This window comes from Hypanus sabinus, chromosome 1 (assembly GCF_030144855.1).
Source record: "Hypanus sabinus isolate sHypSab1 chromosome 1, sHypSab1.hap1, whole genome shotgun sequence".
Classification (NCBI taxonomy): Eukaryota; Metazoa; Chordata; class Chondrichthyes; order Myliobatiformes; family Dasyatidae; genus Hypanus; species Hypanus sabinus.
The window spans coordinates 156,303,543-156,330,360 of NC_082706.1; the positions used below are offsets into that span (position 1 = coordinate 156,303,543).

Consider the following 26,818-nt stretch of genomic DNA (forward strand, 5'->3'; position numbering starts at 1 on the left):
ATTATTATTTTGTTTTTTTTTTTGTATTTTTGTACTTTGCACAGCTTGTTGTCTTTTGCACATTGGTTGTCTTCCAACTTCATTGTGTACGGTTTTTCATTGACTCTGTTGTGTTTCTTTGTAGTTATTGTGAATGCCCACCAAAAAATGAATCTCAGGGTAGTATATTGTCTCATATGTAGATGTACTTTGATTATAAATTTAGTTTGAACTTTGAGCATTGCGTGGTCCCTATAGTGGTCTGTTTCCTGCTTGCTCAGTTATTTCAAACTCTAGGCCAAACAGCAATTACAAGTCTTTCTCTACCTGGATTCCACAATTTAATCTGTTTGCCATGACAGATTGAGTTACTATTCACTTATGATGAAAGCCTGTTGACTGTCATTCCCTTAGCCCGGGGGTCGGCAACCTGCGGCTCCCGAGCCATTTGTGGCTCTTTCACCTCTGTGCTGCGGCTCCCTGTGGCTTTGGGAAATAATTGGCCAGTATTTAATTAAAATGTATTTTATGTTAATTTGTTAGCTTTTGAAATGTAATTCTAAATTTGAAGATTATGGTGATCTTGTACAATCTAAGTGTGGCGACACATTTCCTGGCACATCCGAAACGGCTCACAATTAGCCAGCATTCCGGCTAAGGGAGATAGCCTACGGGGGTTTGTGAGTACGCGTCTTTTGCAGCATCTGCGTCCATGGGGGCTGGGTTGAGGGAGGCTTAAAAGCAAGGCTGTTTAGTTCGAATAAAGTTATTCGACTGCAGTTTACTGACTGCGTGAGCATACCGCTACAACGTGTTTTTATCGCTATTAATATACGTCACCACTGCCAATACCTGACACCCGCCAGTGCGCGATTTCTTTAATTTTTCGATCCAAGGTAAGCCAACTATGGAGAATTCTAAAAAAAGAAAAGTGACTGAAGAAAACAGAACGTTTAATGATACGTGGACAGATTCATTTGCTTTCACTGTTGACGAGACTGGTTTACCGGTATGCTTAATATGCAATGAGAAACTAGCAAACAACAAAAAGTCAAATGTCGCAAAGCATTTCCAGAATAAACACGCAGCCTTTGCTCAAAAATATCCGGATGGAGATGAGAGAAAAAAAGCCATTTCGGAACTGATGCGGAAGGTTGATCTGAGCAAAAATCATTTCCAGAAATGGATGAAGTCTGGAAAATCAACGACATACGCCAGTTATATTGCCGCTCAGGAAATAGTCAGGCACGGGAAGCAGTTTACAGATGGTGAATATATAAAAGAATCTTTCATTAAGATTTCAGAACATCTATTCACGGACTTTAAAAACAAGAGTGAAATTGTGCAGAAAATCAGGGATATGCCCCTCTCTGCAAAGACTGTCAAAGACAGAACCATAAAAATGGCAGAAGACATCACAAGACAGCAAATTAAAGACATCAATTCAGCTGTGGCCTACTCGATTGCCTGTGACGAGTCTAAAGACAAAGGTGATATTGAACAAATAGCGTTGTTCTGCCGGTATGTAAACTCTGCCGGGCCACAGGAAGAACTGATTGAGTTGATACCTCTAAAAGACCAAACACGGGGGGAGGACATCTGTGAGGCTGTCTTGAATTGTTTAAGAGCCAAAGGAATAAAGACCACCCATCTGGTGTCAGTAGCTACTGATGGGGCACCGAATATGACGGGAACGCACAAGGGATTTGTGGCTTTACTGCAGAAGTCGCTGGACAGAAAGCTGCTGACTTTTCACTGCATCTTGCACCAAGAGGCACTGTGCGCTCAAACATTTCCTCCGGAATGCACAGAAGTAATGGATGTTGTCATTCAGATTGTCAATAAAATAATGGCAAAAAGTTTAAATCACCGTCAATTCCGTTTGTTACTGGACGAGCTGGAAAGCGCATATTCTGATCTCCTGCTGCACAACAAAGTCCGGTGGCTGTCCAAAGGGGAGGTGCTGAAACGCTTTGTCGCGTGTCTGGAAGAAGTGAAAACTTTCCTGGGCAGCAAAGGGCTCACCTTTCCTGAGCTGGAACAGCCAGAGTGGCTGGAAAAGCTACACTTCATGGTAGACATGACAGCGCACCTGAACACGCTGAACACAGCTCTTCAGGGGAAAGGACGTACAGCCCTACACATGTTGGAGGATGTTTTGGCATTCGAGCGCAAGTTGACAGTGCTTGCCAGAGATTTACAGAAAGGCACTTTGTCTCACTTCCCCAATTTGAGAGAGTTCAAACAAGGTCACGACATGATAATTTCGGAGTATTTACATTCTGCAATCATCGCAATGCAAACATCGTTTGGGAAACGCTTCTGTGAGTTCAGAGAGGAAAAAAACACATTATCCTTCCCGGTCACTCCCTTAAGCATCGATCCTTCCCTACTGAATACGACTGCATTGGCAGGTGTGAGTCAACCTGATCTTGAGATGGAACTGGCCGACATAGCCGACAAAGACATATGGGTGTCCAAGTTTAGACGCTTGACAGCAGACCTTGAAGATGTTGCCCGTCAGAAGGCCGTTCTTGCTCAGAATCACAAATGGAGTGATATTGAAAACCTTCCAAAACCGGACAAACTTGTGTTCGAAACATGGAATGCTATGCCCGACATTTATGTAAACATGAAAAAGTATGCGCTTGGAGTCCTGTCGATCTTTGGATCCACATATGTATGTGAGCAGGTGTTCTCCAACATGAACTTTATTAAAAACAAACATCGCGCACGCCTCACAGATGACAGCTTGCGATCCTGTGTAAAGATGAAGGTGACATCATACAGCCCTGATGTGCAGACGCTGTGCGCTGAGGTCCAGGACCAGAAATCCCATTAACCAAGTATGATAAATATTTTAATTGCCTATTATTTTATGTATATTCATATTTTTTCATTGTTCAGTGAAATAGTCCTTTTATTTTTCAGGCTGACAGCTGGCTGATGTTATTTTTGGTTTGCTGCTGGCGGAAAATTTAAGTTCGGCGTTTTTCATAAATACAAGAAGGACTCAAATAGACATTGAGTATTTTACTTAAAAGTAACTTTCAACCCAACGTCTTTTTTTCGGAGTTCAAAATGTTTTTGTTGCATGCAGAAATGTAATTTCGTTTTCTCTGCAGGAGTTCATCAATTTCATAAATGCAACACATTATAGTTTGTTTATACATAGCATAAAGGCAAAAAAAACGTTGTATGCAGTGTTATTTCATTTTAAATGTCAAACGGGTTTTGCGGCTCCCAGTGTTTTCTTTTCTGTGGGAAACGGGTCCAAGTGGCTCTTTCAGTGGTAAAGGTTGCTGACCCCTGCCTTAGCCCAAACAATTCAAATCATGACAGTGATAACTTTGAACCCCCTTAACACAAATGAATGGAATCATATTACCCGCCCTGGATCTGTTCATCTCTAATTGCCGTCGGGACATTAACCATCTCGACTTCACCACCCCTTGCTCCAATTCCAACCTTACCCCCTCTGAATGCTCTGCTCTCCATTCCCTCTGCAACAATCCCAACCTTACCATCAAACCCGCTGATCAGGGGGGTGTGGTTGTCGTCTGGCACACCTACCTGTACACAGCGGAGGCACGACGACAACTCGCTGACACCTCCTCTTATCTACCCCCGGACCATGACCCCACTAGGGAGTACCAGTCCATTGTCTCCCAAACTATTTCCGATCTCATCAGCTCGGGAGATCTCCCATCCACGGCCACCAAACTTATAGTTCTCACACCCTGCACTTCCCGTTTCTACCTCCTACCTAAGTTTCGCAGACCTGCCAGTCCAGGCAGACCCATTGTCTCTGCTTGCTCCTGCCCCACTGAACACATTTCTACCTATCTCAACTCTGTTTTATCTCCGCTTGTTCAATCCCTTCCCACCTATGTCTGTGATACTTCCCATGCTTTACATCTCTTCAAAGATTTCAAGTTCCCCGGCCACCACCGCCTTATTTTCACCATGGACGTCCAGTCCCTATATACCTCTCGCCCACCAGGAAGGTCTCCAAGCTCTCCGTTTCTTCCTGGATTCCAGACCCAGCCAGTCACCTTCTACCACCACTCCTCTCCGCCTTGCGGAATTAGTCCTCACCCTTAACAATTTCTCCTTTGGCTCCTCCCACTTCCTCCAAACTAAAGTTGTAGCCATTGGCACCCGCATGGGTCCTAGCTATGCCTGTCTTTTTGTCGGCCATGTGGAGGAATCTATGTTCCAAGCCTACACCAGTATCTGTCCTCCTCTTTTCTTGCGTTATATTGACGACTGCATCGGTGCTGCTTCCTGCACACATGCTGAGCTCGTCGACTTCATTAACATCGCCTCCAACTTTCACCCCACCCTCAAATTCACCTGGTCAATTTCCGACACCTTCCTCCCCTTTCTAGATCTCTCTGGAGACAGCCTATCCACCGACATCTACTACAAACCTACTAACTCCCACAGCTACCTAGACTATTCCTCCTCCCACCCTGTCTCCTGCAAAAATAATATCCCTTTCTCTCAATTCCTCCGCCTCCGCCGCATCTGCTCTCAGGATGAGACCTTTCATTTTAGGACAAAGGAGATAGATAGATAGATACTTTATTCATCCCCAAGGGGAAATTCAACATTTTTCCAGTGTCCCATACACTTATTGTAGCAAAACTAATTACATACAGTATTTAACTCAGTATAAATATGATATGCATCTAAAATCACCCTCCCAAAAAGCATTAATAAATAGCTTTTAAAAAGTTCTTAAATAGTTTACTAAAGTGCATTGAGTGGTAACTTAAGCTCTGTCCTAACCCCGGTACTTTAACATGTCTTGCCCCCGGTGGTTGAATTGTAGAGCTGAATGGCGTTGAGGAGTAATGATCTCTTCATCCTGTCTGAGGAGCATTGTCTTCCTTTTTTAAAGAAAGGGGCTTCCCTTCGTCCACTATCAACTCTGCCCTCCATCGCGTCGCCGGTATTTCACGCACCTCTGCCCTCACCCCATCCCCCCGCCAGCCCACCAGGGATAGAGTCTCCCTGGTCCTCACCTATCACCCTACCATCCTACAGATCCAACGTATAATCCTCTGTAACTTCCGCCACCTCCTACGGAATCCCACCACCAGACACATCTTCCCCTCCCCCCACTCTCGGCTTTCCGCAGGGATCGCTCCCTACGCGACTCCCTTGTCCATTCATCCCCCCCCCATCCCTCCCCACGGACCTCCCTCCGGGCACTCATCCCTGCAAACGGAAGAAGTGCTACACCTGCCCCCACACTTCTTCCCTCACCACCATCCCAGGCCCCCGACAGTCCTTTCAGGTGAGGCACCACTTCACCTGCGAGTCAACTGGGGTGATATACTGTATCCGGTGCTCCCGATGTGACCCACTGCAGACTGGGAGACCGTTTCACTGAACACTGGCACTCAGTCCTCCAGCAGTGGCGGGATCTCCCTGTGGCCACACACTTCAATTCTACAGACCACTCCCACTCCAACATGTCTGTCCATGGCCTCCTCTACCGTCAAGATGAGGCCACACGCAGGTCGATGGAGCAATACCTTATCTCCCGCCAAGGTAGCCTCCTTCCTGCCGGCATGAACATCCAACTCACAGACCTCTGTTGATACCCCTGCCCCCCTTACCCCATCCCTATCTATAATTTTAGTCTGGTTCTCTTTCTCTCTCTCCCCCCCCCCCACTATAATCTCCCCCCAGCCCTACCTTTCTTTCTCTTTTATTTCCCATAATTCTCCACCTTCCCCCTAGCCCATTTCCCTCCATCCTATCACTTCCCAGCTCTCTACTTCATCCCTCCCCCCAATTCTTATCCCCCCTCAACCATCTCATGTTACTTCTCTCCTGATGAAAGGTTTCTGCCCGAAACGTCGTCACTACCTCCTCCCATAGATGCTGTCTGGCCTGCTGAGTTCTGCCAGCATTTTGTGTTTTTATTTATTTCCAGCATCTGCAGATTCACTCATGTTACCTTGGAATCATATTGCCTGAATCTTATGGCAAATCTACCGCTGAGCTCTTCCCATGACCTATGGACTCACTTTCAAGGATTCTTCATCTCATGTTCTTGGTATTTATTACTTATTTAGTTTTTTTTTGTCTTTTGTATTTACACAGTGTTTGTCTGCCCTGTTGGGTGCAGTCTTTCATTGATTCTATTATGGTTCTTAGATTTACTGAGTTTGCCCATAAGAAAATGAATCTCAGGTTTGTATTGAATATGGTGACATATATGCACTTTGATAATAAATTTAACTTGAATTTTGAATTTATAACTCTGATATCATCCTCATTGCTATTTTAAAGGCAGCTGTGTATGTTTCACCCTGACAAAGATCTTGGCATTAACTTTTCCAAAGAGTGGGTGGATTGTCCCAGACCTTGCGGACTCAGAAGCCTCACCTGACTTGTCTGCTAAGATTTTAGAAAAAACCCTTGTCTGAGCATAGTAATAGACAGAAAGACCAAAAAAGCATTACTCTGGAGTAATCCTAAACTTGCAGCTGACTGTCATTTTAATTCTCCATCTTACTCCCACTGTAAACTTCCTATATGACCTCAACATTACCTCAACACGATTCTACTTCATTACTGGCTTGGTTTATTACAGCCTTCAGGATTCAATACCAAGGTTAACAATCTCCAAATGATGATGAGTTTCAGACATTTCTCACATTCCCAGCGTTCCTTCTTCCTTCTTTTTTCTTACCATTCCAGAATTTTGGATTTTACTCATATCCTATTTATTTCCCTCCTTCAGGAGACATCACCATTGCCTATATTCAAGATTCAAGATTGTTTAATGTCATTCCCTGTACACAAGTATAAAGGAGAACAAAATAATTGTTACTCCAGATCCAATGCAGCACCAAAAAAAACCACACAAAAGATAAAGAATACAATAATAATAATAATAATAATAATAATAATAATAATAAAACACAGTAACTATAAATACAAAGTTTATATACATAGATTGCTTGTATGTCCATAAAGTTATGCTAGCACAGGACTGTCTGTACATAAGGTACAGAAAATAATAAAGCAGTATTGGTTAGTGGTGTGGAGGGGTGGGTTAGTAGGTGGAGGTGTTAATCAACCTTACTCCTCAGGGAAAGTGACTTTTTTTGAGTCTGGTGGCTCTGCCATGAATGCTACATAACCCCTCCCTGATGGGAGTATACAAACAGCCTTTGAGCAGGGTGTGTGGGATTCTTCATGATGTGGGATTTTTTCCCATCCGTAGATACTGCCTGACCCGTTGAGCTCCTCCATCACATTGTGCATATTGCTCTAGATTTCCAGCACCTGCAGTACCTCTTTAAGCCGTTACCAGACTTTTTCTAGCACCTTTCTGTTTATACTATGTGTCCTTGATGGTAGTTTTGACTATCCGCTGTTGAGCCTTCCTGTCTGGCATGGTGCAGTTTCTGTGCCGAGCAGTCAGTGTCTCCTGTTCTGATCTATACATGTATGAAAATCAAGAGTACTGAAGTTGCTGGAAATCTGAAAACCTGGAAATAAAATAGAAAACACTTGAAATGCTCAACCAGTTAGGCAGTATCTGTAAATATCGTTAACGTTTTAGGCAAAGAATTTTCATTAGAACTGGGAAGGAGAGAAATCTAATTAGTTTTAAGTTGCAGAGAAGATGAGGGAGGTATAAATAGAGAAAGAGGGTATCTTTGATGAGGTGATCCCAGAGTTGCCATGGTAGTAAGTCAAAAGGGTGAGTTCCATGGTTCCAGAAGTGATATGTGACCTTTACCAAATTTCTGCTACCGGATATACCTTCCCTCCCTTGACTTTCAGCATTCTGAAATCACCATCCCTTTGTGACTCACGAACCCTCTCTTCCCTCTCTGCTCATCACTTCCCTTCTCTTGTCACTTCACCATACAACTGCTGCAACCCAGTTTGTGATGCTTGTCTGTACCACTGGACCCAGACTTCTGAGGTCAAGAGAGTGGAACAGCCCCAGTGCAATGGCTTTTCCATTTTAAAAATTCTCCCACACAGGTCTCCTGTCATCGTCGGACAAGACGGACAACCACCATTGTATTGTATAGGAGAGGCGACATGCAGACTTCTGCCTCTTCCTTTGCCACCATTCAGGAACCTAAAATGTCTTTCTAAGTGAGAAAGCCATTCACCTCCACTTTTTCCTGTCTAGTGTAATGCATTTGGTGCTCACTTTTCAGTCCAGATGAAGGTTTCAGCCCGGAATATTGACTGTTTATTTCCCTCTAGAGATGCTGCCTGACCTGCCGAGTTCCTCCAGCACATTGTGCATGTTGCTCAAAATTTTCAGTATCTGCAGAATCTCTTAAGTCACTGAATTCAACATTCAAGCTAACTCACTTTCTCTGTGGAATCTCTATGATGATAATGCCTTTGATTGTTAAAGGGAAGTGATTATGCATTCTTGTTGGTGATAGTTACTGTTGGCATTTTCATATCATGAGCATTACTTACTTATCAATCTAATGTTGTTTTATCACTGCAATAGAATGGAACATTTTATGATCATCAGTGAAGATCTTCATCTGGAATGTGAAACCTGAAACATTAACTCTGATTCTCTCTCTTCAGATGCTGTCTAATCTGATGAGTATTCCCAACAGAATTCTTATTTCAGGTTTGGTTTCCACTATCTGCAATATTTTGATTTAAAAATTAGATTAACAATTGCTCTTAACACAGAACTGTCTGCAGTAAACCACATTGAGATTGGTGTTACCAGCTTTTTCTAAGGCTGCAATAAGTATGCAGTTTAAAAGATTACAAGACCACTTCAGAAGAAGAAATTTGAGGACTTCGAGGAGCAGGTTTCTAATAATATTTTCCTGAATGTAAATATTTCTGAGAAATATAAAAGGCAAGTACTAAAGGAAAATAAGCACTGAAATAAGTTATTTAAAATGTTAAAACTCTGTTAAAAATAGAAAAAATTGCAAACATTAGAAGGTCAAGCAGCATCTACTGACAAAGTAACAAAATTAACATTTCAGGTCAAAGACCTTTCTTCATTTCTCAGAATATTTAGTGATAGATTAAGCCAGGAGGATGTAGACAAAGTAGAAGGGTAAGACAGAACAAAAGCTAAGGTGTGTAATAAGATGTGAAACAATAGAGATTACAAGACAGAATGGATGATATACAAGGTGAAAGGAAATTATAATAAGGAACTAGAGTCAAGAAGAGGCATAAATGCAGCATTAATTCAAAGGTCAGATGGGAGAAGTTTCATATTAACACTGGTGAACCCTTCCAGGTATATTCATCTTCTCTAGAGATGAGGTGATTTTTTTTTCAAATCATCTAATTTATTGCTTCTTATAATTAAGCTGTATCCTTCCACTCTTTCTTGTTTTCTTTTCATCCAAAAATTATTTTATTAAGGGGCATGCTTTCAAAGACTGGGGCTTATGAAAATTAAATACAGCATGGTAATTGGAATAACATCACTTACATCAATAAAATATAGAAATATTTGTATTCATCCATCAACTTACAGGTTTATGTTTGATTTTTTTTGCACGAGCACTAATCTAACAGACAGGGACAACCAATCATGATGAAACCAAGATAACATGAGCCACAACAATGGGGAGACAAGATCTGAGAATGCCTTCACCAGCAAGATTATCCTCAATGCACTCGATACCCAATGTTATAGGCTGATGACATCATGGAAGGACTACCATCACAAAAATTACTACAGTTGTAAGGGAAGTCTATTACCATTTTCTTAGGGTAAATTTCTTTTATTAGGGTAATGCTCATTTTCTTTGAGCATCATGAATTTAAACAAGAACAGGGAAGTCAAGTAATACTCGGTGGAGTCTTTAGGTATGTTTAATAAGTACATGTTCTCATTAACTCCAGCGCAACTAAGAGTGAACACTATAAAAGTTATAATCAAAATTAACTTCTTCTTACTTGGGTTTAATTACTGTTAATCTTGAAGGAGCAATTCTAGCAGTTCCAAAATGTTTCCTGCTCAAATAAATTGGAGGTTAAAGTTCCTGCAAAGCTTTTTATTTAATGGTATAGAAGAAGACATATGTAATTTATTTCATGGATAGTGACATGATATTTAATGTAATAATTATAGATGAGCTGCACCAGAGCAGAATTCTGGCATGAAGAACTCTGAGAGATATTATCAGGGCTACATCTGGATTCATAGCGCCTCCATAGCTTGTCAGTGCTACAGCTCCAATTACTGTTGGGAATTTACAGGAGTACAGCACAGACGCAGCTATCAATAGAAACTAATGAGAGTGAGTAAAACAAATAAACAGTTGTATTACTACAACTGCACAATAACATTAAATTAATTTGCAATCATTGATTATGCAGAAACAAAATAATAATCATAGAAGGCGACTGATTCCAGAGTTGCTGATTCCATTTGTCAGAAAGTCCCATGGCATTAATGTGCTTTACCTTCAACCATCAACGCTCACACACTGAGTCACTGTGTCTTCATCATCTCTTCATAGGCAGTCCTTTATGATCTTGAGGAGATTGGCAGACTGCTACTTGTGAGGTAAGTGGAGCTTGACAGAGTCAATCGGGTTATTTTTTCCACGTCTTTGCATGCTGCTGTTGGAGAGACTAAATATGCTTGTCTCCTTCCTAGATAATTTTCTACCAATTTAAGTGCTCATAAGCAGGGGTTGGTTGATTTTGTTTGAATGTTTTGCAATAATCCCTAAAGCACTTTCTCTGTCATCCTGAAATTGTTTGCCATAACAGAACACAGAACAAGATGCTTGTTTCAGGAGTCTGGTGTCAGGCATGCAGAGGATGTTGTTTGAGCACGATCAGAGCCAAAGTGCTTGCAGTGCTGGTTTAGGAGAACAGGCTGGCATTTCCATAGGATTGGAGATTTGGTATTAGAGTCATAGAAAAATACAGCACAGACAAGCCCTTCGGCCCGACTAGTCCATGCCGAACCACTTAAACTGCCTACTCCCATCTACCTGCAGCCAGACTATAATTCTCTGTACTCCTACCATCCAGACTTCTCTTAAAGGCTGAATTTGGGCTTGCATGCACTACGTGCTGGCGGCTCATTCCACACTTGCACGACCCTCTGAGTGAAGAAATTTTCTCCTCATGTTCCCCTTAAACTTTTCACCTTTCACTCTCACCTGCCTCTGGTTGTAGTCCCACTCAAGCTGAATGGAAAAAGCGGGCTTGCATTTACCCTATCTATATCCTTCATACTTTTGTATACCTCTATCAAATTTCCTCTTGATCATCAACATTCTAAGGAATACAGTCCTAACCTATTCAATCTTTCCTTATAACTCCGGTCCTGCAGACCCGGCAACATCCTTGTAAATTTCCTTTGTACTCTTACAACTTTATTTGCATCTTTCCTGTAGGTAGGTAGCCAAAACCTCACACAATACTTCAGATTAGGCCTCACTGATGTCTTACACAACTTTAACATTACATCCCATCTCCTGTACTCAATACTTTGATTTATAAAGGCCAATGTGTCAAAGGCTTTCTTTATAACCCGTGACACCACTTCCAACAAATTATGGACCATTATTCCCAGATACCTTTATAGTAGTACTGTATTACTTCTGTATTTTGTGGTGTTGACGGTAAATTGCTAACGACGAGCACATAAATGAGGTGAGGATCTCTGCAGTTAAATCACGAGTTTTGTATCTAATTTGACAACTTTGAGAATTTGTTTACTCATCCAGCTGGAGCATTGGAGTCCAGAGTGGATTTGGTCATCAGTGTCTCATCAATGTTGAGAAATAGCTCTCTAGGAATGGAAAGTAATCCAAATTTCTTAAATTTTATCATGGACCTTGATTTTGTTTGTGTGTATCTTTCAGTTTAAGATGGTGCTGGTGTAACACTGGCAGCAAACAAAAACTAGTAACTACTTTACTCATCACAGTTTTCTTGAAAGCAATCACTGCAATCAATAGTCTATAACATCCCTTTCGGAGTTGAGCTTTTGAAACTATCTGTATGACCTGGCATTTATGCAGTGTGAACTGAAGTCTTGAAGTTGCAGGGCAATTGTGGTAAAACATGTACAGGCCAAATTGAGGCAGTGGAGCCTGGGATCAAGACCAGGTAAACAAGCCAATGTTTGGCCATTGTTGGGTTGGAGTTGGATGCAATTCAGAACAGCAGAACCAAGGCAAGGAAGGGTCGAAATGGCGGGGCTCATGCCCGAGAGTGAGGAAGAAGCTGACATTTGACTGATTTAAGTGCCAGGCTAGATTGGAGAGGGTGGGTACAGGCTGATTCAATGTGGCAGGGCCCAAATGAGAGTGTATCAAAGTGGCAGGGCCTGGGTCCAAAAGTGAGGAACAATCAGCTGTTTAGCTGATTAAAGCACCATGCCTTATTGAAAAGGTTAGGGTGTCAGGGCTGTAGGCAAAGGATGGGTTGGTGTTCGGCTCCCTGTTCACAATATTTACTTATCTCTGCACTGAACTGAGGCTGTGGCCTGCAACTAATGGGCTTCTGGACCTGCTGCAGTGATGACTGGCTTCATGGCTGTGAACTCACTTTCATGAACTTCAGTCCTGAATGTTATTTGCATACTTTTATTGTTTGCATGATTTTTATTTCTGTATAACGGGTGTTTGGTGGAATTTTTTCTATTGGGTGTCTTTAGCTGGCCAGTGGTGTAGTGGCTTCAGTACTGGACTTTGTGGCCAGCTCCTTGCACACTTTCCATCCATGCTGGGTTGAGCATCGAGCTAGCAACTCAGCCTTGTAAAAAAACAGATAAATGCTAAAAGAAATGTCACCTGTTGCACCACAAGGTGTGAAAAGGAACAACATCAACAATTGGGTTTCTTTGTTTTGTTGCTACTGGTAAGGAGATAAATCTCAAGGTTGTATATAGCAGACATATATTGATAATAAATGTACTGTGAATTTTGAACTTGATGTGTGTGAGGGTGATGGTGTGATGGGATGTTGGTGAAGAATTTTGAATGTCAGGAAAACGGGTTGTTGAAAGACCTCTGACTTCTGAATATTTAGTACAAGGCCAATCCACTGAAGTGCTTCACTAAAAAAAAATCAACTATGGCTTGGAGGTTAGCCTCAAAAATTCATGCAGTAAGCAATGCCTGCAAATTACAGTTTAACAAGTGATCTGGAGTAGAAACCATTAAGTCTGAACTGTTTCCCATCATCCTGCAGATTAGCTCTGTTCCACTGAGAATTTGTTGGAGGTGGGGTGGAATTTTGCAGCAAAGATATTTGATGATGTATTGATTTGATCCCAACCTGCACTGAAATTGGTCTGTTATGAAGATCACAATTTGCACATTATCATGGAACAGACAGAGAATAATGATGATGACCAGTAATTCTCCATAATCCCTCTCAGCTGATGGAGTCAGACCTATTTGAGTTTGAGAATGGCCACAAAATATTACATTGCTTCCAATATTTTTCTTTGTTTTTTTCTTGAGCGGTGAATATCATGCATGTCTGAATTGGTTCTGGACAGAGCTCTTGGCTCTTTGGCCAGTGTAAGAAGTGTTTGAAATAGATTCAGGTGATGATTTTCTAAAGACAAGCAGCAAGGAGACCCAATTGTAATCATTACATTAAGATTTCAAAATCAGTATCAGATTTATTATCACTGACTTAAATAACATGAAATTTATTTTGCCTCAGCAGTACAGTGGATAGACATAAAATTACAATAAACTACAAAATACTTAGTGCAAAAAAACTATTCAAATCATGAACCATTCCAAAATCACTGATAATGAGGAGTCCCTAGACTGTGTGAAACAGGAGCATCAGTTGTAAAGAAATGAGCAGGAGCTTTTGGGACATTCTGCAATACAGATTGCAAGGTGTTAGGCACTTGGCAAAGGACAATAAAAAAGAGGTTAAGTTTAAGCGGAGTAGCCATTGTTGGAGTGGGCCAGTGTTAGAATGGAGGAATTCAGGCTTTGACTCAAGCTGCTTAGTTAAATGCTGTAGGTAACTTTCTTTCTTTCTCTCTTTCTATTGCACAGTTAGAACAGTGAGACTGCAGGATAGTGGAATACTACTCTTGAGGAATGTGGGAAGCCAGGGAGATCACACCGGCAAGAAGAGCTTCCAGCTGCAGCTTCTTACAAACCGAGTTAAGGAGCTGGAGCTGGAAATGGATGGTCTGGGAGGCTGAGGGATTGATTGACAGGTGATACAGGGAGGTTGTTACACCTAAGGTGCAGGACAGGGGTAAATGGGTAAATGCCAGGAGGGTGAAAGGGATTAGGAAGCCAATGCAGGGAATCTCAGTGACTGTTCCCCTTAATAACAGGTATACTGCTTTGAATACTGTTGAGGCAGGTGGTAGAAGACCCAGCAGAGGAAAGTCACAACAGTCATGTTTACCTAATGGCTAAGGAGATGATGCAGGAGGGAGGGCTTCAGATGTTTGGAACATTGAGAAGGTGAGACCTGCACAGAAAGGTGGTTTGCAGCTGAACTGGAGGGGTTTAATATCATTTCGAGAAGGTTTGCTAGCGCTTCACTTAGGGTTTAGAACAGAGTTGTCGGGGAACCAGAGCACCAGAGCAGGTAGTGGAATGGTTCTAGGGAAAGATGTTGATAAACCTGCATACAAAGACAGGAATCAAAAGATTGAGCATGGTGGGAATAATATTTTGAGATGCATATATTTCATTGCAAGGAGTATTGTAGGAAAGACAGAGGAGCTTGAAGTACGGAACAGTCTGTGGAATTATGACATTGTACATATTAGTGAGATTTGGTTACAGAAGGGGCAGGCCTGCAGTTTAATGTTCCAGGATAGAGCAGGAGGAATTAAAAGGGGCGGGGTGGCATTACTAGTCAGGGAAAATGTCACGGCAGTGTCTACTAAGGATATATGGGTGAAGTTGAGGGATTAGAAAGGGTTGATCACATTAATGGGATTATATTAAAGACCACCCAATAGTCAGCAGGATTTTGAGTAGCAAATTTGAAGGAAGATCACAGACAGTTGCAAGAAACATAAGATTGCGATAGTCGGTGATTTTAACTTTCCATATATTTAGTGTGGCTCCCATACTGTGAAAAGGCTAGGTGCAATAGAATTAGTCAAATGTGTTCAGGAAAGTTTCCTTAATCAATATAAAGAAATCCCAACTAGAGAGAGTATGATACTGGATCCCCTATTAGGGAAGGAGACAGGGCAGATAATGGAAGTTTCTGTAGGGAATACTTTGGATCTAGTGATCATAATGCCATTGGTTTCAAGTTATTTATGGAGAAAGATAGAATTGGTCCTTGTGTTGAGATTCTAAATTAGAGAAAGGTCAAATTTGATGGTATCAAAAAGGATCTGGCACACGTGGATTGTGACATTGTTTTCTGACAAAGTGTATTTGTTAAATTGGAGAGCTTCAAGAGTGAAATTTTGTGAGTACAGAGTTTGTATGTGCCTGTCAGAATAAAAAGCAAGGATAACAGGTTTAAAGAGCCTTGGTTTACAAAAGATGAACCCTGGTTAAAAAGAAGGAGGAGGAGCATAGCGGGCTTAGGTAGGAAGGAACAAATGAAGTACTTGAGGAGTATAAGAAATGCAAGAGAACACGTAAGAATGAAATCAGGAGAGCTAAAAGAAGGCATGAGGTTGCTCTAGCAGACAAGACATGACAAGGTGAAGGAGATTCTCAAGGGCTTCTACAGATATATTAAGAACAAAAGGATAGTAAGGGATAAAGTTGGTCCTCTTTAAGATCAGAGTGGTGGTCTATGCATGGAACTGAAATAAATGGAAGAGATCATAAATGGATATTTTACTCAGGAGGTGGATACAGAGTCTATGGAAGTGAAGTGACAGGTCAGTGAGGTCATGGGCTGTATACAATTTCAAAGCAGGAGGTGCTTGCTGACTTGAGACAAATTAGGGTGGATTAGGGCCCGACAAGGTATTCTCTCGGTCTTTCTGGGAGGCTAGTGCAGAAATTTGCAGGGCGCTAGCAGAGTTAATTAACATATCCTTAGCCATTGGTGAGGTTCTGGAGGACTAGAAAATAGCAAATGTCATTCTGTTGTTTAAGAAAGTGTCTAAGAATAAACTGGGAAATTATTGGCCATTGAGCCTGACGTCAGTAGTTAAGTATTGTAAGGGACTGGATATGTAAGTGGCTTTGTGCCACTATGTGACCAAACCTATAGAGCTTTTCAAGGAAGTTACCAGAAAAGTTCATGAAGGAAAGGCTGTGGAATTTGTTCACATGGATTTTAGCAAGGCCTTTGACGAGGTCTCATTTGAGAGGTTGGTCATATAGGTTCAGTCACTCAGCATTCTGGATGAGGTAGTATATCGCAAGAGAAGCCGGAGAGTGGTAGTAGATGGTTGCTTCTCTGACTGGAGACATGTGACTAGTGGTATGTTGCAGAGAATGGTGCTGGGTTCATTGTTGTTTATCATCCATACCAGCGATCTGGATGGTAACGATGGCAGCATGCATAGCCGCAGTAATTTCAAGTTCTCCAAAGCAAGCAAACATCTACAGTACAGCCGACTGGAAATTCTCAATATGAGTATTACGTGCATTAAGAACTCTTAGCTCACTCTCACAGAGTACATTCCGCCAGAGACTGGGACAAGCCCAGAACCAGCCCTAGATGGGAGATGCCACAGACAGTGCACTAAAAGGGAGCAGAAGTGTGGTAGGTGAGCTGAATCCGTGTTACCCTAAAAGCTATACCTTTCAAACTCCTGCTTCTGAGCATCTTCCTTACCAACACCCAATTGATTGCTAATAAAATAGATGAGTTCAGACAGACTTACCACAGAAAGGAATTTACTCAACTGCTGCTTAATGATCTTTACTGAAATCTAGCTGGATTATAATGTATCCATTGCAGCTATTGGGTGAGTAGGTTGCATGAACATAAGATTCTGTTAAGAAGTCAGGCAGTGGCTTATGCATTCATGAAAACAATGCCTGGTGTATGAGCTCTGTCATCATCGAGAGTCATGGCTGTCCCAACCTGGAATATCTGACCCTAAAGTGCAGGCCTTTCCCGCTGCCAAGAGATTTCACTGTTGTTTACATCACAGTCGGCTAAACTCCACACAAGCCAATACTAATTTAGCATTAGCACAACTGTATGATGTTATTAATAAGCAACTGTCTGCCCACCCTGACCCTTCATTGTAGCCGGTGATTTCAATCAAGCCAACTTTAAAACAGTATTTCCTAGATTCTGCCAGAATGTGAAATATCCCAGAAGGAGCAACAATACACAGGACCAAGTTTACACCAGTATTGTGGGTGCACACAGGGCCTCACCTGGGGCTGTCTGACCATCTGCCTAACCTCAGCCTGTAGACCAGTGATAAGAAAGACAATTCAGTGATAGTTCAGCCTGAGGGAGCTATCTCATGGCTTCAGGACTGCTTTGAGTGCACAGATTTGCTCTCTGCACGATTTGGGAATGGACTTAGAGGCGTACACCAGCACGGTCATGGTCTATATCAAATATTGTGTAGGCAATGTCACCAGCAATAAAAACATCTGTGTGTATTCCAAAATCAGAAGCCATGGATGAACAATGAAGTCCAGAAGCTGCTCAGGGTTCAGGGTGCTGCTTACAGATCCAGTGACACTGAAGCATACAGTGAACCTTAGGTGAGGCATCAAAACCACCAAGTACATACAAATACAAAGAACAGACAGAGTTACACTTTGATAATGCCTCCAACCCCCAATGTGTATAGGAAGGCATCAGGTCCATCACTGACTATAAGGGAAAGATCTCGTGCCCTGCAAACAGTGATGCCACAGTAGCTGAGCAGCAAAAAAACTTTGCTCAGTTTGACAGAGACAACAATGAACCAGTGATAAAGGTTTTGACTCCCAAGAAGAACACAGCACTGACACTGACCATGCCAAATGAGAAGTGCAGTACTCTCCGCAATATTAACACACAGAGCAGCTGGACCAGATAGCATACCCGGGTGGGTCCTCACTGACTGTGCTGACCAGCTGGTACAGGTTTCGACTGAAATCTATAACCTTTCTCTGTCTCTTGCTATGGCCCCTGCATGTTTTAAAACATCAACCATCATACCAATCCCAAAGCAGTAAGTGGTAACATGCCTCAACAATTACAGACTACTTGCACTCACCCCATAGCTGCCAAGTGCCTGGAGAGACAGGTTATGTCTCACATTAAGAACACTACCCCTACTACTCTGGACAACTACCAGTTTGCCTACAAGGGTAACAGATCAACTGAGGACACCATCCCTGTGGCTCCCCATTTCACACTGGAATACATGGAGCATGAAAACACCTACACCAGGATGCTTTTTGTTGCCTATAGTTCTGCCTTCAACACCTTACTCCCCGACATGTTGACTGTTAAACTCCATAACCTGAGACTCAATACATCAATTTGCAACTGGATTCTGGACTTTCTTACCAATCACAACTGTGAGACTTGGTAAATACACATCATCCTCCCAGACCCTGAACACCGGTGCATCGCAGGGATGTATACTGAGCCTGATCCTTTACCTTCTTTTCATCCATGACTGTACCCTGCCTAGATCACCAACTCCATCATCAAATATGCAAACAACACCACAGTGATTGGATTAATTATAAATAACAATGAAACAGCATACAGAGAGGGAGTGCTGCAATAACAATAACCTATCGCTCGGCATTAAAAAAATAATTATTATCAACTACAGGAAATCAAGAAGGTATGATCAGGCGTCACTATTCATAAACGGGGAAGTAGTGGAAAGGGTCTTCAGCTTTAAGTTGTTGTGAGTGAGCATCATGAAGGAGCTCTTTCAGACCGCCAATACCTCCTTGATTGTAGGGAAGGCTCAGTAGTGTACTATCTTAGGAGTTTAAAGAGAGCAGATTTGTCCTAAAAGCTGCTGATAAACTTTTACCAAAGTGCCTTTGAGAACATACTTACCTACTGCATGACAGTATAGTACACGATCGTCAACAAAATCAACAGAAAGCACTTCAATGAGGAATAAGGACTGTATAGGACACATTAGGACACAACTACCAGATATGGAAGCCATCTACAACACATGCTTGCAACATCATGAAGGACTCAACTCACCCCAGTAATCCAGTAGGAGATACAGGAACATCTCTACACAGACATCCAGACTGAAAAACAGCTTTTTCCCCAGGGCAGTTGTTGCAAGTGAATAATGCTCCCCTCCCATCTATAGTCCACAGGCATTATGGACAATCTGTAAGTACAAAACATGGGTATGTGCAATACTTGAGTTTAAATGGGGCAGCTAACTTCCTTTGATTTCAGAGCCCTTTCTTAAAAAAAAAACAGCTTTAATTCTTGTTTCTACTTTAGATTTAATCATTATATTTTATAACATGGGTTTGTGCAACAATTAAATGGGGCAGCTACTGCTTTTTTAATTTTAGAATTGTTAAAATTGTTAAAACAATTGTTAAAATTGTATTTTTAATTCAGTTGCAACGTAGATGTCATTCTAAGTTACAACTTAGAATGTGGAACAGACTTGATGGGCCAAATGGCCGAATTATGCTCCTATATCTTATGGTCTAAATAGCTCAGATGTTATTTTAAATTTAGTCTTTGTGTTTTTTGTAATTGAATATGCCAATATGCTGTTTTGTACTGAATGGAGTAGCACAGCAATTTCATTGTCCTGAGTGATGACAATAAAACTAACTAACTGGATCAGCAAATTTGCGGATGACACCAAGACTGGTGTGTAGTAGACAGTGACAAATTCCATCAAAGTTTGCAGCAGGATCTGAACCAACTGGAAAAAGAGACTGAAAACTGGCAGATGGAGTTTCATGCAGACAAGAGTGAAGTGTTACTCTTTCAAGGGACCAACCAGGGTTGGAGTTACGTAGTAAGTAGTAGGCCACTGAGGAGTGTGGTAGAACAGAGGTATCTAGTAATACAGATGCATAATTCCTTGAAAGTGACATCAGTAGATAGACAGAGTTGTAAAGAATACCTTTGGCACATTGGATTTCATAATTCAAAATATTGAGTATGGGCATTGGGATGTTATGTTGAAATTGTATAAGATGTTGGTGAGGCTTTATTTGAGTATTGTGTGCAATTCTGGTCACAGACCAACAGGAAAAATATCAATAAGATTAAAAGAGTGCAGAGAAAATTTACAATGATTTGAGGACTTGAGGTACAGGTAAAGGTTGAATAGGTTAGGGCTTTATTCCCTGGAGCATAGGGAAATGAGTGGAGATTTGATAGGGGTATTAAAAATTATGATAGGGTAATGCAACATGGGTTCTGCCACCGAGATTAGGGGAGACTACAACTAAAGATCATGGGTTAAGAGTGAAGAGTAAAATGTCTAAGGAGAACATGATTACTTTCCACATTCGGGTCAAAGTTTCTATCTCCCTTGTCGTAATAATCAACAAACAATAAAGGCTTTAATTGGTGAAATGGAGTCGAACATTGGCTCATGCTCCACAGCTGTCCCACAGTCTTCTCACGACAAGGTTTGTGCATGCTGCCTCTGCCTCCCAGAGCACTGAAATACCCAAACAATCTCCGAACTGCAATTCAAAGGCTCCAACAGTTCCAGAATCACATTCAAGACGAAAACCAAACATAAAAAATATAAAAGAACTGAAATATATCATTTCATGATGTATCCAGAAGATGTTGGCTGAAGGAGCATTGTACACAGGTTCTATCTTGACCTGAACGAGCAGAATAGGCAAAAGACAATTGGTGGATATTCTGTATTTGGATTTTCAAAAGCCATTTGACAAAGTGCCACAATTGAGGCTGCTTAGCAAGATAAAAGCCCATGATATTACAGGAAAGATCATTGGATAGAGCATTGGCTGATAGGCAAAAGGCAAAGAGTGAGAATAAATGGCGACTTTTCTGATTGGCTGCTGGTGACAAGTGGTGTTTACGTTGTATGTCAATGATTTGGATGATGGAATTGATGGTTTTGTGACCAAGTTTGCAGATATATACAGATAGCGGAAGGGCAGGTAGTGTTGAGGAATCAGTTAGGCTGCAGAAAGACTTGGATTTGGAGAATGGGCAAAGTAGTGGCAGATGGAACACAGTGTTGGTAAGTCTATGGTCATGCACTTTGGTGAAAGGACTAAAAGTATAGACTATTCTCTAAATGGAGAGAAAATATAAAAAATTGACGTGCAAAGGGACTTGCGAGTCCTCATGCAGATGCCCTAAAGTGTAACTTGCAGGTTGATTCGTTGGTGAGGAAGCAGAATGCAATGTTAGCATTCATTTCAAGAGGAGTAGAATATAAAAACAAGGATGTGATGCTGAGGCTTTTTAAAGCACTGGTGAGGCCTCACTTGGAGTATTGTGAGCAGTTTTGGCCCCCTTATCTAAGAAAGCATGTGCTGACATTGGAGAGGGTTCAAAGGAGGTTCAAGAAAATGATTCTGGGGTTGAAAGGATTATCATGTGAGGAGCATTTGATGGCTCTGGGCTGTACTCACTGGAACTTAGAAAAATAAGTGGGAATTACATTGAAACCTATCAAATGTTGAAAGCCCCAGATAGAATGCATGAGGAGAAAATGTTTCCTATAGCATGGAGTCTAGGGCTAGAGGGCACACCCTCAGAATAGAGGAATGTCTATTTAGAATGGAGATGAGGAAGAATTTCTTTAGCAGATGGTTGTAAATCTGTGGAATTTGTTGCCACAGGTGGCTGTGGAAGCTAGACCATTGAGTTTTTTTTAAGGTGGAGGTTGATAGTTTCTTGATAAGTAAGGGCATGAAAGGTTACAGGGAGAAGGCTAGAATAATGGGATTGGGAGGGATATAGACCAACCATGATCAAATGGTGGAGCAGACTTGATGGGCTGAATGGTGTAATTCTTGTCCAATATCTTATGGTATAAATGAATATTTACAACATTCTAAATTCTTGCTTGCTGGTCTTTGAAACTACTCATACTATTGCTAATAATTATAATAGCACTCTTGATGGGCCAAATGGCCTAATTCTGCTCCAATGTCTTCTGTAAAAAATTCACACAGATCATGGTGGGTGTGTGGAATGAGCTGTCAGAGGAAGGTGTAGAGGCTGTTATAATTTCAATGTTTAAAAAGCTTACAAACATAATAGGAAAGCTTTAGGGTGATATGGGCCAAATACAGGCAACTTGATCAGCGTGAAAGAGTTGGGCCAAAGGACATTCTTGCTGTGCTGGATGACTCTGTAACTATGAAAGACTGGCCCACAATTTAGAGCCCTAGTGATCCAAAGCTTTGGTTTGGTAGTGAGAATCAGAGGGTAATGTTGGAGGATTACTTTTTTTTTTGTTTGGAAGCTTATAAACAGTGGTGTACCAAAGGATCCAGTGCTGGGACCCTTTGTCATTTATATTAACAACAGTAATCTTGCATATGACATTAAAATTGCTACTGTTGTTGATGGTGAGTATAGTCTCAGGCTACAGAGCAACACTGGTCAGCTAGTAAATTGGTGGAGGAAAGTGATGCATAAGAGTAAGTGTAATAAGGGTAGGATATACAGTATTAATGGTAGAGGTACAGATAATATTGAGGAACAGAGGAAGTTCATTGTGCAGTTCCATGGATTATTAAACATAGGTGGATAAGGAGATGAAGTCAGCGTAGGGGATGTAGGCCTATATTAGCTGGGACATAGAATGTAAGAGCTTAGTGGTCATGATACACATCTTACATTTTGGTTAAGCCACAGCTGGAGTATTGTTACTGTTATGTAGTAAGACCATGATTGCACAGAAGAGGGTCCAAAGGAATGCTGCCAGGTATGGAACATTTCAGAGTTTGGATGGACTGGATTTGTTTTCTACAGAGTGGAGGAGACTGATGTAGGCCTACAAAATGAGAGATGTATAGATATAGTGCATTGCAAGAAGTATTTCCTACAACAGAGACAATTAAAAAATGGTTGACGTCGAAGAGTCAGAACATTAGAGGGGATCGGAAGGAAAGATATTTTCACCCAGGAGATGGCTGCAATCTGGAATGCACTATCTGAGAAGATGCTGGTGACAGGTACTAATACAACATTTTTGAGGACAAGCTCTTGATTTGCTAAGGCATTAAAGACTACAGACCAAGTGCTAGTATTAGTATACCACTTGACTCTTGGTATGGTCATGGTGGACTGAAGAGCCTAGTTATATGATTTTATGACTCTCACTGGCTCTTAAAATTGATTAAATGCATTAACACAAAGTAAAATAAGTAAAAACTGAAATGACCATTTGGTTCCAAATCTTAAGATCAGGAAAGCCCATTTATACCTATAGGGACTAGCTGGATTATTATTGCAAGGACAGCATAAAGTTGGGATGATCTGAGTGCACCCATCCAATGTCATGATCATTGTAATGATATAATGGACATGGAACAGAGATTGAATGGATTTCCTTCCAAATAAAATAATATGTTGTGTTTTTGAAAATTAGCTCACTTTTCTCAATGTATCATTCAATTTAATATGTTTTCTCTTTTCAAATAAATGAATTTACAATTCCTGTCATGCATTCCCTTTAGATGTTTTACATTGTGTCATTTTGTTTAAATATATAGATGATTTCAGGGGATAATAATGCTAAATTTAACTTTACATTTGAATAATTTGATGATTATTATTTTCATTAGTATCCTTTTGCAGCATGTACTTAGAATGTATTGAAAAGTTTACTCTCTAATGTTAGCGAACTCTATTGATATAGACAAACAATTAATCCGGTATTATTAGAAAAAAAGGTTAAATGAGAGTTAATACTGGAGATCTCCCATGTCTTATCTTCCTGCTAAATATAGTTCAGTAAATTCCCACTAAGACTCCAGTTGTCACTTGTTTCCATTTGCCCTACTGCCATTCTTTGTATCTGCAAATAAACATTCTATAGTTAAACTGTGCTCTTGTCTGCAGTGGTATTGAAAAGATTAAAAGCTAAATGGACTTTACATATTCCTTGCAGAATGAGTGAATAATTAGGAACAAGAGTTGAGATACTCAAAATCATATACACAATAACACAAATGTGATAAAGCACCTTGTATTAGCAAAGGTAAAAATGGACAAAGATTTCAGCATGATTACTGTCCATTCATTAAAAGGATCTAACAAATGTAAAACACCAATCAGTAATCATATTCAAGTACTATCTTAGAATTCACTACAAAGCCATTTTACCGTGTCCAAATAAATTGTTTTAATTTTGTGTTAATTTATTGCAGTTATTTTATGTCTAGAATACTGGCTCTATGCAAAAGTGATTTTCTGCACTGAATTCAGAAAACAACAAAGGTCATTGGTTCTGTTCAGAAAGAGGTAAATAAAACTAATACCACTGGAGAAAATGAGGTTAAAGGTTTTAAAATATTGAGACTTGCGGAAAAGTTATATCCAAAAAGACGATTTAATTTGATCTTAGAAGATGGATAACAAATTTGAAGCAAAGAATGAAATATTAAAGATTCCTTATAGATAGTAATGGCTGGGCAGAATGAGTCTCCAGTTAAAGCTGGAGAAGTGGATATTAGGGAATTAAACCGAAGTTAGTGCTATGTCATATGAAATGATCCTGGGCAGCTGGAAGTTTGAAAAAGGGATTGTGAAGGAATAAATTAATTTTAAAAGTTGTAATAAAAATACTGTTTTAATGCATTTGCATTGAAGGAGAGAAATGTGAAATGTCACCTTTATTTTAAGGATTAAGTCCATTATAAAATATATTAGACATGATTATGGTCACTCACTAGCCTTCAGGCTTAGAATATAATTACACTTTACTCAGACGAGGCACAATTTTCCTCAGGGTTTGCAATCCTACTGGAAGTGGCATGGCGATTGTCTGAACTTCCAATTTCATTATCAATTGAGAGTGAACTGGTGCCTAGCCAGGGGAACAAAACAACAGTTTTCATAAAAGGAATTGGTGATCATTTATTAGATAAAAATGTAATGTGTTTATTGAAAAGAATATAACTTTAGATAAAATTAAATAACAAAATGACAAGTTTTATGATGCTATATACAGTAAAGTATAAATAGAATGCAGGGTGGGTAAGACTAGGCTGGACGAACATGCTTGAAATCTATATTAAGTTATGAGATCATCTTCCACTGTGCAGTGAATGGCTATATTCCAGCCCTCCTCATTGGACTTCCTCTATTTAGAACAATGTGTAATACAAAGAAAGGTTAGCTATTGGATAATAGTTTGAGGGGTCTTTTGAGGTTTAAGGCAAAAATTTTATTAAAAGGAAGCAAAATGGAGTTCTGCAGAGGAGTTGTCAATGATACTGACTCATATTGGCAAATGGAGAATGATTCAGAATTCAGATATCTTATTAAAGAGCTTGTTAGATTTGGGGAGAAAATTAATGAAGGTGTATAGTAATTAACTATAACATGAGACAAATGCTTTTCTGTAGAGTCTTAACAAATACACAGTTGTTAAGGATGCTAATTATTCAAGTGCACTAGTATAAATGAACTACAATTGTTCAAGTTCAACAGTATAAATGATTGAGACCAGCCAATCAGGCAACTTACTCCAAATATCACAGGCATAATTGAAAACAAGACCAATAAATATTAATAGAGTCATAACTAATCAAGGTGACTTCATGAGCTGGACTCATTTGCCATGTTTAGCCCACATCCCTTTAGACCGGTACTTGGTTAATGGCAAGGGTTATGGCATTAAGAAGTTTGGGAAGCCCTGCCATAGACACTGCCCATTCAGAAATCTGCCATTGAGTCATACAGCACAGAGTCAGACCTTCAGCCCAACTGGCCCATGCTGATCAAGGTTCCTACCTAAGTTGTCCCATTTGCCTGTATTTGGCCCATATCCCTACCTGTTGGCCAAAAAGAACTCAGATCTACAAACAGTGAGAAGGAGTGAGGCAGGAGCAGTGGGAACAGACAAAGAAACAGACATCTCGTCACAGGGATAGAGGCTGCCATTTTGTGAGACTGTTCTTGCAGCCACCATTTTATGAATGAACTGATTCTTATTCAAGGATAACTGTATCAGAGCAACTGACCATGGACTCAATGCATTTTCTGCAAACGTGAAACCATTTTCAGATATGAAGCTTGTTATCATGTAAAAGTGAAGGCTGGTAGAAGGAGCTGCTTGTGATCTGGTGGTCTGGGCCCAGTATCTGGCCAATCTGTTTGAACTGGTTTGAACTAGTCTATGTTGGAAATAATAAAAGAAACTACCTAGTGCATGTTTGGGAAAAGGACGCATGAAATAATTCTGTTTCTAGGACTACACCTCTTCCTACCCCGTTACTTGTAAAAATGCCATCCCCTTCTCTCAATTCCTCCATCTCTGCTGCATCTGCTCTCAGGGTGAGACTTTTCATTCCAGAATGAAGGAGATAGTCCTCCTTCTTCAAAAATAAAGGGGCTTCACTTCCTCCACCATCAACGCTGCCCTCAACCACATCTTTTCCATTTCACACACCTCTGTCCTCACCCCATCCTCCCGCTACCACACGAGGGATAGGGTTCCCCTCGTCCTCACCTACCTCCTACCGTGTCCAGCACATAATTCTCCGTAACTTCTGCCATCTCCAACAGGATCCCACAACCAAGCATATCTTTCCCTCCCTCCCACTTTCTGCATTCTGCAGGGATCGCTCCATACTCCCTTGTCCATTTATCCCTCACCACTGATCTGCCTCATGCCACTTATCCTTGCAAAAGGAAGTGCTAAACCTGTCCCTGCACCTCCGCCCCCACTCCCATTCAGGGTCCCAAACAGTCCTTCCATGTAAGACAACACTTC

At 40.9% G+C, this 26,818-nt stretch overlaps 2 protein-coding genes across 3 annotated transcripts in view; both read left to right on the forward strand.

The window, feature by feature from the left end:
- The first annotated feature begins 408 nt into the window (after positions 1 to 408).
- On the forward strand, positions 409 to 3,122 carry LOC132381121 (general transcription factor II-I repeat domain-containing protein 2-like). Its single transcript, XM_059950405.1, has 2 exons — positions 409 to 2,825; positions 2,911 to 3,122. Exon 1 carries the CDS (start codon positions 887 to 889, stop codon positions 2,819 to 2,821), a length of 1,935 nt encoding a protein of 644 aa, XP_059806388.1. The 5' UTR covers positions 409 to 886; the 3' UTR covers positions 2,822 to 2,825; positions 2,911 to 3,122.
- Positions 3,123 to 10,302: 7,180 nt separating this feature from the next.
- The window catches only part of myom1a (myomesin 1a (skelemin)), a 180,343-nt gene continuing 163,827 nt past the window's right edge, over positions 10,303 to 26,818 (forward strand). For both annotated transcript variants that reach the window (XM_059979587.1, XM_059979582.1), the window contains exon 1: positions 10,303 to 10,537. The gene's annotated coding sequence lies outside the window, so the exon portion shown is untranslated. The remainder of the gene's footprint in view (positions 10,538 to 26,818) is intronic.

What these genes read in the sequence shown, in the direction of transcription:
- LOC132381121 (XM_059950405.1), top strand. Translation starts at nt 887, where the DNA reads ATGGAGAATTCTAAAAAAAGAAAAGTGACTGAAGAAAACAGAACGTTT.